The sequence below is a fragment of the Lepidochelys kempii genome, chromosome 2, assembly GCF_965140265.1.
Source record: "Lepidochelys kempii isolate rLepKem1 chromosome 2, rLepKem1.hap2, whole genome shotgun sequence".
NCBI lineage: Eukaryota > Metazoa > Chordata > Testudines > Cheloniidae > Lepidochelys > Lepidochelys kempii.
The window spans coordinates 184,477,631-184,490,011 of record NC_133257.1 but is presented as its reverse complement, the minus strand read 5'-3'; the positions used below and the strand labels follow the sequence as shown (position 1 = coordinate 184,490,011).

The 12,381-nt window shown below is 40.2% G+C and overlaps 1 protein-coding gene across 7 annotated transcripts in view; it reads right to left on the bottom strand.

The window, feature by feature from the left end:
• TRANK1 (tetratricopeptide repeat and ankyrin repeat containing 1) overlaps window positions 1-12,381 on the bottom strand; it is a 92,844-nt gene that overhangs the window by 43,964 nt on the left and 36,499 nt on the right. For 6 of the 7 annotated variants that reach the window (XM_073332986.1, XM_073332989.1, XM_073332988.1 and 3 more), the window contains 5 exons: window positions 12,106-12,189; window positions 5,870-6,008; window positions 5,151-5,282; window positions 3,238-3,408; window positions 2,123-2,284 (listed from right to left, as the gene is read on the bottom strand). In XM_073332986.1, coding sequence (XP_073189087.1) covers window positions 2,123-2,284; window positions 3,238-3,408; window positions 5,151-5,282; window positions 5,870-6,008; window positions 12,106-12,189 — 688 coding nt within the window. Of the gene's footprint in view, window positions 1-2,122; window positions 2,285-3,237; window positions 3,409-5,150; window positions 5,283-5,869; window positions 6,009-12,105; window positions 12,190-12,381 lie in introns of those variants that run through there. The other variant, XM_073332991.1, reaches the window with a different exon arrangement.

Sequence of the window (12,381 nt, the reverse complement as noted above, 5' to 3'; positions counted from 1 at the left end):
GTAATGCTGAAAAGCATGCAAATTTTACCTGTAGATAGGTTTCAATATGTATGCAAAATACTTTCTGTGGGTAAATGATCTTTGGGTTTACAGCTCTGAGACTTCATCTGCACGCCAGATAAACAAAAGCAAGTTCATTTAAACCAGACTGATAATATGTACCTCACTCAAACATCCATGGGGAAAGCTTTTATCATTCTTCAGGGGAGGGTGTTAAGACAGGTTTCCCTCCACAAAGAGCTTCTCTTTCTTTACCCTAAACGAAGTTAACAGTTTTCTCAAGCAAGGAAGCACCCTGAAAATATGATAACTTGTATTCAAAATTATGTAGGAATCCTAAGTTTTTTTCAGTTCTTCTCTCTGCTCAAGAAATCCCTTTTACAGCAATGGCTAGCCACATAAAATGACTGTTGACCTGTATCTCAACTGGTAGAAAAGATTTTGTAATACTATCAAACCAGCTTTCCAGGATCAGGCATTGCAACGGAGTTATTTCTCCTTAGAGGCTGCTACTTCTGACGCTCATATCGACACTCTAAGGGTATACATCTACACTTTGAGCTGGGGGGTGTAAATCCCAGCTCAAGGAGATATACCCATGTCAGCTCCGATCAAGCTGGCGTACCTCAAGTACATTATGCACTAGGCACATACTTGGGCAGCTAGCCCCTCCTGCTGTGGCTACCATACTATTTTTAGCGCACTAGTTCAATCAGAGTAGTGTGGGTATGCCCCCTTGAGCTGGTAATCGCACATCCAGCTCAAAGTGTGGACATTTTCTCAGTGTCACAACAAAATGCCAAAGGGCACACACTTCTTCCTTATTGAGGTTGAGAAATTTATAAATGTTTAAAGAAAAAAGAAAAAAAAAGATGCGCCTCTTAAACAGGGCTCATACCAGAATGTCGAACATTACGCAAGTTTAGTTAAACCACAGAAAATGCTGGAGATGCTACCAACCATCAGCTAACTTGTCCTATGTAATTTTTTCTTGCCAGAAACTGCCATAAAAAGCAGAATATATGCATAAGTCTTTGTGCAGTTCTGAATACAAAGATCTGCCCCCTCTCCAAACTCGGTATATTGAAATTAGTAGAATAAAATTAAATCTCCCGGCAAACACCATGGAATAGGTACTAACAGGTCATTAATAGCACAATGTTTAATCGGCAGAAAATGGAACACTAACACACCTCTAGTTTATTCAGTAGGATTGAAAAAATTGTTAAATGCAGCTTTGATTAAGGTAATTTACATTGGTGACAAAGTGGTGGAAAATATAGTAATATTCGTTGCACATAGATGCATTAATGCAGTTATGATGTAACATGGCACAGACATGACAATTATTTAAACACCACCTTTTAGATCAGAGGTTGGTAAACGACGGCCCATGGACCACATCCGCCCTGCGGGACCGTCCTGGCCAGCCCTTGAGCTCCTGGCCCCGGAGGCTACCCCTGGCCCCTCCCCTCCTGCCTCAGCATGCCGCCAGTGCTCTGCTGCTCCTGCTGGGCAGCGCGGGCGGCAGGGCTGCGAGCTCCTGCTGCTCTGAGCAGCATGGTAAGGGGGCAGGGGGTTGGATAAGGGATGGGGGTCCTGGGTGGCAGTCACGGGACCGGGGGGCAGGGGACCTGAGGCCAGGCTGTTTGGGGAGGCACAGCCTTCCCTACCAGGCCCTCCATACAGTTTCACAACCCCGATGTGGCCCTCAGGCCAAAAAGTTTGCCCGCCCCCGTTTTAGATTATATTTGAAACTAGTATACACAGGTTCATGCACTGGTCCTTTCCCCATGTCAAAATTAAAAAACAAAACAACCACCACCACAGGAGTTAAAAGCATAAAAGAACAGACTTGGTATGTTTACAGTCTTTTGCTATGGCGTTAATAATTACTGTATAAATTTAAGTATTTTTTCATTGTAGTGACTTTTTTTGTTTCTGTATTCTTCTTCAAAAAGTTTAAATCAAAAAAATGCAAAACCCACCAACAAGAATAGGAAGTAATATTTTTTCTGCAACTATTTCTGTTACAGATACTTGTGGAAAACATGCTACATGTTAACATCAAATCTATTGTACTATTAAGTTTGTGAAGGGGAGAGATGGGAATTCACTTTACCTTTTACAGTAGACAAAAGCTTCAGAAATCTCTGAACCGTCTCGTGCATCAACAAATTTTTATGCTGTGCTTGGTTTTCAGGACTGCAAAACATCAAGAACTGCTCAAAAGCATCCACAAAAGAGTTGGTTTCATCAACTGAGGCTTTGCTTTTGCTCTTTCCTGAAAAAAAAAAAAAAAAAAGGGTGGGGGGTGTTGGTTAAAAATATAATTATATATACACATTTTATCGGCAGCTTATATGGATAAAGACACATTTTTAAAATAAAAACATAGTAATGTAATATCTCCCAATTTGTCCCATACTCAGGATAATGTACAATGACAGTGTGGTTTACATTAGTTAACAAATGCCCTAAAAACAAGAAGTCCAGCCTCAGCATGAGTTTGCCAGCAGCTTTGCGGAATGTAACTTTATCCAAGTGACAGACCACATAAGAATGACAACTGGAGACAGCCCAAGTAGTTTTGCAACTATTTATGCACCTGTGTAACTTTAAGCAGATGAGTAGTCTCACTGATACTTAAAGCTAAGCACATAAGCAAGCGTTTACAGGACTGGGGTCTGTTTCTTGCACAGAAAGCAATGGGAGGGGCTGACGAACGTTAGAGAGGGGAAGGAAAGTGAAAGGACAACAATTGCAGCAATAATTCAGTTTGGACGTGAACAACTTGGTGGTAGATTTTTATTTTTTTTTTTTTAATTAAAAACAATTATGTTAGGATTCATCACAGAAGCAGCAAGACTTCAGGAGGAATCTATACACAGCCAAAGTAGTAATTCAGCAGGTCAAGGCTAAGAGGGCATTCTGTGCATCAAAGGCAGTTTGAAAAAAACCAGAGGTGGCTATGGGAGAAGCAGACAACAGGGCATTGAAAAGGCATCACTGGCAGAGCAGAGAGGCTTCAGGACGGTGCAGTACGAAGTTAGAAATGTCAGCGGGGTGTTATGTAGGCCTTTGGAGACAAGGGGAGGTAGGGTGGCAACAATAGCACACTTTGATACACTTCTCATAGGCTGTAGTAGGTAAGTTTTTATAGCGTTCTTCTCTAGTGGAAGTGTAACATTTCTGTACATGAAGAATGTCATTTAAAACAGGAAAAGCAATCAGTACCTGGTGATTCCTTAGAGGAAGGAGCATGTCTTGCTAAGTGATTGTTGATTATATCTACTGCCTTGAAGTTTTTGGTTTTTTTCAAGATATCTGCGGCACACCTTGCTTGTGCGTCTGGAATAGTGGGGTCCACCCCAGTATTTAGGAGCATCTGCACATTTTCTGTCTGACCTGAAACATAAAATAAATACAGTAGAGAGTTAGCACAATCTTCTTGTCCAGAATGAAAGAAAAATCACTGCCATGGTTTCAAATGCTTTTTTAATCAAAAAAAGAACAGCTCAATTTTATAGACGCTGTTACAGGAAACAAGGCATTTTATCAATTTGTTTTGGAGATTTTGTGTGTTGGGAGGGCGGGAGAGGAGAGGTTGATTTTTGTTTTTGTTTTGGTTAGTGGGTTGGTTGGTGAAAGAGGAAAGCATGTTCAAAAGTATCGAAGATTAGCGTGAAACCATAGCTGGTCACTAGGTTTTTTTCATATCAGGACTGGCATAAAAATATGATTACCTAATAAGTCTTGTTGCATATGTTATCTCCATTTTGATAAATGACATTACTACCATTCTCTTCAAAGGAAGCTAGTATCCGAATATAACTGCCTCTAAAACATTGCAGAACAAACATTATAGGCCAAACCCCAAAATATAAATTCTGATTCAAAGCTTGACACAATATCTTTAATATACCACAAGAATCTATACTCCTGTCACACTTTGACACATTCCATGATGATGGGCATTGTGTACCCTGAGAGAAGGAGATGTACTCGCTGCCTCAAACAGCTGAACATGTGCTATAAATCACAGCCAAAGCACAGCAAAGAGCAGCATCAGAGAATCAAAGGATCAGCCAGGCAAGTGAAAGGAGCATAAATGATTGCTAGGAAAACTGCATCAGATTATTTCCACTTTCCTCAGACACAACTGCAAGGTTAACAACTTCAATCACTGTATGTGTCCCACTTACTAGAATACCAGGCAAAACTTGGAGAAGAAAAGATTGGGAAGAAGTGAGACACCTTTGCACACTAACACAGTTCTCTTGCTTTTGTACATGTATGCCTTGCCATTCATGTTATTTTAACTAAGTTTTGTCAACAAGATGGCTCTGAAATTTCTTCCATTATCTGTTTTGCAGGAACTGCACTCGCTGTGCAATCAATGGGATAGCTGTGAGAGAAGAAATGCGACTCCTCTACAGCAAACTAAATTAAAGAGTATGAATGAGACTCACACAGATGATCAAAGGGAGGCACCAGAATGCCATTGTGTTTAATGAACAAAGAGCCTAGGGTAACTTCAGGACTGATGCTTACTTCCTGTTGCCACCCAGTGGATTTATTAAGAAATGCAAATAAAAAGCAAAATTAGGTTTCTATAGTTATAAGATAAAAGCATCCACAGAGATGGCGGGGCTATTTGATCCCCAAAAGACAGCTAAAGAAAAGCAGCTCTCAAAGTTTACACGTTTAAGCCAAGACACACTACAAATGACATCAAGAGAAGTTTTTATTTGGTTCTCCCCTACAAGTGGAAAAAATAAAACACAGACTAGTTTGAGGCCTAAATTTTCTTTTAAATTTCTGAGAGCATCAATACAGAAATGGACCAAGAAAGATGTAAATAAATTGCAGCAAGCTGTGGCTAAATCTTAATCAACCAACCAACCAAAATAAAAGACCTTACACAGAATAACTATGCAAAATGACAAAGAAATTGGCCACCAAAGCAGTGCCCTATAATTTTTTAAGTTCTGCTATATTTGCTAGAGTTATAAATGTACACTGAGCCTGCAAGCCTTTTGTCATTCTCCTTGGCATGAAATCAAGAATATCAATGTCTGGAGTTTTTTTCTTTTGCCATAACAAACAAAAGCCTGAGCTAATGAAAAAGTCCATTTTTAATTACATACGTTTCATAGGATATCCACTGGAATGAGAGGCCACGACATGCAAGACTGTGCAACCATCTTGGTCTTGCTGGTTGATACTACCCTTCAAGTCTGGTATCTCATCCAGTAGCCATCTGAAAAGATGGTTCCCTTCTGAAATGATTATAAATTAAAACCACATGTTATTAAACAGCATACTTTGTCCTGTTAGGACAGGATATGGGAAAGTATTATTGCTCCCCTCCCCCTGAGGTGGGCAGACAAGCTATCAAAGACTCTCTTTAAAAGGTAAGGGTGACAGAGAGGGAATTATAGTGTAAAATACCAAGCAACAAATGGTGTCAAGTTGCTTTGTTGGAGATAAAAAAACACACAATTTTTTCCCCTAACATGTGCAACTCTGAATTTGGTCCTGCAAATTTTAAACGTACCCTGATCCTCAGACAAGTTTTTCAGAGTTAACACATTCAGGGTCTGAGATGGTCACATCAGTTACACTTCAGGTTTGAATCAGAGAAGAGAGGGTCACTATTAGGCTCCCAGGACTCCCAGGTACACATGAACTGGACACGTAGTTCAAGTAATTTTTTTTTTTAAAAGAGTAATGACTAGAGCTATGGAAGATTGAATATTTTGGATTTGAGCTTACTATAGATTATAAAATATGAACTTTATCTGCAAATTCTCTGTAGGTTGACTATGGTTGCTTTTGTTTTATACTGACATGGGATGTCACTCACTTGCTTTGATACAGAGGTTGATGATTGCATGAAGTGGGTATGCTCCAATGCTCCCAACATTTGCTCCAATGGTGATCAACCACTCCACCAATTCTGGTACCCTTTCCATTCTCTCATAATGGCCAAACAGGACATATTTCTGATAAAGAAATAGGGAGATATATTACAGTTATATTATTTTACATATGTGAAAGAAATCATCTTTTTAGTCCTGTTTCCTTTTCAGCCCAGGCAAAGTTTGACTACTTAGGAATTCAGTGTTACAAAGGCAAAGCAAATGAATAAATATTGGCCACTTGCCTTATCCAATATTAAATTTAATTACATATATGTATTATTTATAATAGCAACTAGAGCCCCAGACCAGGTTCAGGGATCTGTTCTGTTCCATCCCTGCCCCCAAAGAGCTCTCAATCCAAAGGGTTTATTTTATTTTATTTTTATAGATCTCTCTCTCTCTCACGCACGCACACACAGAATCTCTCTGAGAATTCGGATTTGCAAAAGTTACTGTTTGTGCACAATCCAAAGTGAAAATACTATATACACCCACAAAAACAAAAGCAGCACTGAAAACTCCGCAGAAAGGCATTTTTTCTCTTATTTCCTCAAAAGGGGGAACAACATTTGGGAATTTTCCCTCTTGAATTTTTTACACTCTTCCACATATACAAAAATTCCATGGGAAAAATTTCAGGAGCAAAAACTGGTAGTATTAGAGTTAGATTAACCTAAACACTGTGTACTATTCTGTCCTCTGGTGTACGTGCCTTGTCATGGTGGGACAGCTTGCGTGCTCTAAAGATCCCCAGAGTCTGTGTTGGCAGGGGATTTTTGTTCCTGGTAGGTTCAGCCATGCTGGATTGGTCTGTGGGGGAGGGACCAGACAAAACAGACACCCTGGTCCTCCTGGTTGAGGATTAGGCACAGGGCTAACAACCCTGTCCCGTAAAAAACAAAATATGTTATGGAAACAGTGACAGAAAAATCGACAATTACTGTGTGAGACGGTCTTCAGGAGTCAATGACCCATATGACTGCCAGTGGTGAAAGCTGAAAGAAAGCAACTGGCATGAAGACTGAAGTGCTCAACACCAAGACGAAAATCAAATTTGGTTTTTGGAAGGTACGGACAATGTACGAAGCAGGGAAGCTAGCTCAGGTCACAGCAGAGATTAGACGCTACAGCTTACGCATCGTGGGTGTCAGTAAGAGCAGATGGACGGGATCAGGAAGATTAACAGCAGCCTTGGGAGAAACTTTGCTGTTTTCTACACAGGGTGATGGACAACACCATGAGGGTGTTGCCATCCTTTTGAAGAAGGGAGTGGAGCATTCCCTGCTTGAATGGAAATCCATCAGCAGCAGATTTAGGAGAGCCAGACTGAAAGGGAAACATAATAATATCACCCTGATTCAGTGTTATGCTCCAACAAACGACAGTGATGAAGAAGTAAAGGACAAATTCTACCTTGCACTACAGGTGTAGTTAGAGAGAGTACCACATCACGGCCTAACTATCATCATGGGAGACCTGAATGCCAAGGTCGGTAAGGACAACACAAACAACAACAGAGTAATGGGAAGACATGGGCGTGGCACTATGAATGAAAACGGAGAAAGGTTTGTTGATTTCTGTAATATGAATGACTTAGTCATCGGCGTAACCCTATCTGAACATCGTGAAATTCACAAGCTGACATGGTGTTCTCCAAATAGCAGCGATAAGAACCAGATTGACGATATCAGGATCAATGGCAAATGGTGACGCTCACTGACAGATGTGAAAGTGAAAAGGGGTGCAGATGTAGGCAGTGACCACCATCAGGTGACAGCCTCCATCAAGTAAAACTGAGAAGCGTGGGTCCACCAAACGTTATGATAGTGACAAGCTAAAGTCCCTTGAAATACAGAAAGCCTTCATTCTGCAGTTAAATAACAGGTTTCAAGCACTTGCAGACCTTGATGAAGAGGAGAGGAATGCAGATGAGGAGATCAACAAGAAATGGGACAAAGTAACAGCAATTTATAAACACAGCAGTGAAGCCTGTCTACGCTACAGGCAGAAGAGAAGGAAGGAAGTAGATTACACCCAGCACATGGAATGCCATAGAAACAGATGAGCCCTGAAGAAAAAAAGTTTTAGACATTAAATCCCAGAAGCTAAAGGACAAATACCACAAGCAGTATAGCAAGGCACAGCGGGAGGTCAAATGCCTTGTGAGAGCGGACTAACGGCATATTATTGATAATCTGGCAACACAAGCAGAGGATACAGCTGCTCGTGGTGAACAAGGAACTGTCTACAAAATGACACAGCTTATCAGTGGTAAACAGCAGACACTAACAAACGCTCTAATCAGGAACAAACGAGGATACTTACTAACAGCCGAAAGAGAACAAGAAATGCATTAGACAGAGCATTTCAAAGAATTGCTGAACAGGGAGCCACCTAAAGAGGAAGAAAACATCCAGGAGGCAAAAGAAGATCTTGATATCAACACAGACACCCCAACTAAGGAAGAGCTCATTCAAGCCATCAAATCCTTAAAAAATGGGAAAGCTCCTGGCACGGATAATTTGAATGCAGAATTGTCCAAGGTAAATCCTAAATTAGCAGCATCTATCCTGGACCCTCTATTTACATCAGTCTGGGAAAAGGAAAAAGTGCCGGATGAGTGGACCAATGGGGTTATAGTGAAGATACCAAAGAAAGGAATTCTTAGTGATTGTAATAACTGGTGTGACACCACACTTTCATCTGTGCCAAGCAAGGTACTGTGTAAGATTATGGTCCATCGTGTACCAGAGGCAGTTGATAGCATTCCCAGAAAAGAGCAAACTGGTTTTCGGAAAGGACGTGGATGCACAGACCAGATAGTCACTCTACGAAACATAACAGAACAGTGCTTAGAATGGCAATGGCAACTCTACATAAATTTCACAGATTTTGAGAAGGCTTTGGATAGCATTCACAGGACCAGCCCTACGGCACACTCTGCGGGAATATGGAATTCCTCTCCATGTAATCAATGTCATCAAAAGCTTCTATTTCAACTTTACATGCAGTGTTAATCACAGTGAGCTCAGTTTTGAAGTCAAACCAGGAGTATGTCAGGGGTGTGTCAGGTCTGCAATCCTCTTCAACGTTGCCATCGACTAGGTAATGCGGCGTACAACAGAACACATGCCAAGAGGCATTAAATGGACACTCTTCTCATCCCTTGAAGACCTGGACTTCGCAGATGATGTCGCTCTCCTATCACATACCCAACACCATATACCCAAAAAAACAACTTGACTCAACCCATTCAGCCAGCAAATTGGACTGAAAATCAACCGCAATAAGACAGATATCATGATCTTTAATATTGTCTCACCATCATCAGTACAGATAGAGGATTATGTTCTCACCAGTGTGGAAACATTCACACACTTGGGCAGCACCATCAGCCAGGATGGTGGAACAAGCCAGGACGGTGGAACAAGCCAGGACATCCGGAACAAAATCAATAAAGCCAAGAACACCTTCAGGAGCTTAAATACAGTCTGGAAATCATCAAAACACAACACCAAAATCAAACGCAAGATTTATCAGAACTGTGTATTTTCAACACTACTTTATAGTGCAGAATGCTGGGGAATGAGAAAGTATGACATGTCCAAACTGTCTTCATTTCATACAACCTGCCTCAGAAAAATCTTTTGGCCCACAACAATCTCAAACCAAGATCTATTGACACAATGTAGCCCAGAGGATCTGAGCACCATCATTGCCAAGAGGCGTTGGAGATGGATTTGCCATGTGCTTCAGATGGAAACTGATTCCATCACCAGACTAGCAATAGTAAGATGGACACCTGAAGGCAAGCGAAAACAAGGCCGCCCGAAAACAACATGGTGCAGAGCTGTCGAAGCTGAGCTGAAAAACCTGGGGCACAGCTGGGGAATCATTGAAAGACTTGTCAGAAACAGACAGGAGTGGAGGAGCTTCGTCATTGCCCTAAACGCCAGAGGCTTAATAGGAACGATGATGATGATGTGTACTATTATTGCATAATGGCAATCATGCTAGTAAGGAACACAGTCTTATAAGGTTTACCAGCATCTCTCTCTATCTCTAGGCTTCAGTTCGGCCATCTGAGAAGTATGGCTCCTAGATCGTGGGCCTTTTATAAAAGCCCTCTACACTATGCACATTAATTAAATATAGACAAATTTTTCTGTGGCAATTAGAAGCTATGATCAGCTAATGTGGTTAAATGTCTTTACATTTCGTTTTGCCTTCCCTTCCTTCTCAGGGCTTCTCCTCTTCCCTGCACCATCCATGGAACAGTTTTCCACCAATATGAGTAAAAAACCGCCCCAGTTTCAAAGATGTACAGTAAAAATACTAATTGTGCTGCAACCCACCACATCCCATCATATATGCCCTAGTACAGTGTTAAACTTTTAGCCAGTAAATGTAGCTGTACAGAGCTTACTTTATAGTCCCCTAATTTATATATTTTCTTATACTTTCCAATATCTGATTTCAAACCACTGAAGATGAGGCATTTAACAGCAGTACAAAGAGAACCTTAAGCATAAGCTCACTGTAAAGACTCACATCAACAGCAGGTTCAGTACAATTCCACAACAGAAGGTTTTTAATCCTTTCTGTTAACATATTGCACAATTTGCACACAACAGCAATATGAGACATAAAAGTATCGGATTTAGGTTAAAAAAAACAAACAAACAGAAAGCCTATGGATGGCTAGTTTCATAATTCAAAACAGATTCTGTAGCCCCTGCTTTGACGTTGGAATTGCAACTCATTGATTAGTACCTGTCATATGACAGGGGATGTTAAATTATGCCCTCCTGTGGGAATATTATGGGTTAAATTGTGAGTTAAATTATGCCCTCTTTGAATCTGAGATAACCTATTGACAGGGCTTGATCCTGCACTGCTGAAGACCATGGGAAAGTTGTCATTAAAATCAATGAAAGCAGGATCAGGATTGCAGTGTTTATATAGGCAGAAATGCTCCCTGCTGAGATAAAGCTTTGAAAGGCCCCAAATGCAGCAGAAGCTGTGGGATTTCACAAGAAAAGAAAGAGCAAGTCTATGGAGATGTCATATGAGGGTGAAGGCTTCAAACCCACTGACTGGCACAGAGCAGTTATCTCAGATGAAGGGATTAGGGTTCATGGCCAGTGGATCTATAAATATACCGATCCAGCTTGCCAAATCCCCTTCACACAGGGACCAACAGCCATGGCTGCATCTTATTAGCTATAGCAGTTGCTGTGGAATAGCCATGCTGGTGTTCAGCACCCTACCACTAGATGGGGGAAGAGAAGGGAGTATTCTATCCCCAAATCCTACATATATCCCTCGAGTAAGGCCCTTTACTTGGATTTTGTAGAGCGGGCCAGGAATTACCCACCCACAGTGCATAAAAATGCACTCTGTCTAAGCATGGCAGAATTCGATTTCTATTTGTTTATAACTTTGCCAGATAATATCCATGTTTCTTTTTAGGCATATTTTTCATTTTTATTGATTTAAATTTTCACGGCCGTGGGAAAGGAGGTCAGACAACTATTTAATTAGAGTGGATTTTGCGATTCAAAAAGTTAAAGCTTCAGAACCATTAAAAACACAAATTGTCAACATCACATTTCAAAATATGTAAAGAAAACATCCTTAAATCAAACTCCAATAAGCTCTCAAACAACATTTTTCTTACTTTGCGTATCTGTAAATTTTGATTATCCGCAGAAATATTTTTTCATTCGTTTGTGTGTGTGTATAGTGAAATCAGCATTTACCAATAAAAATCTAATCCTTCTAAACCTATGTCCAATGCAGATTATAAGTAACCTCAGGCATGAAATGCTGTCAATTTAACACAGCTGCCACACTCTCACAATTGATTTATCAACTTGATTTTATAGTGCTGGTTACCAAAGCTGACACAAACAAGCTGCCTATTTTTTGTTACAGAATTAGTGTATTATACAGCTCATTGAAAAATTTCTAAAATTTTTGACAAAAAAGGGGACAATTTCAGACAAAATGTTTTGACCAGCACTAATGACATATGTTTTTCAAACTGATGTTTGTTTAATCTGTGCTCACTCTTATTCACAGAATATTAAGTTATTTAGTAAAACAACTGTGGAAAAAAAAAGAAAAAAGACAGTCAGTCATCTTGTTAAATAAAATACATGCGACAGCACTGTACCTCAAAAAGATCCTTCAGTGATAAATGAGTGACTCTCAGATTTCTCGGCAACGTGTCTCTCTCAGTGGCCACCAACATCAAGGACTAGGAAAAACAAATATTTATGAGCCTACAAGCATTCAGAAATTAATTTTAAAGTTTGTTTAAATGCATCAACAAATGTTAAAGGGAAAAATCTGACCGGTCCTCTCTACAGATATAAATGTTTATTACTGCCTATCGTTTGTAATAACCTATCAGATTCTCAAAACACTAAAGCTTCCTTTTCCTTCTAAC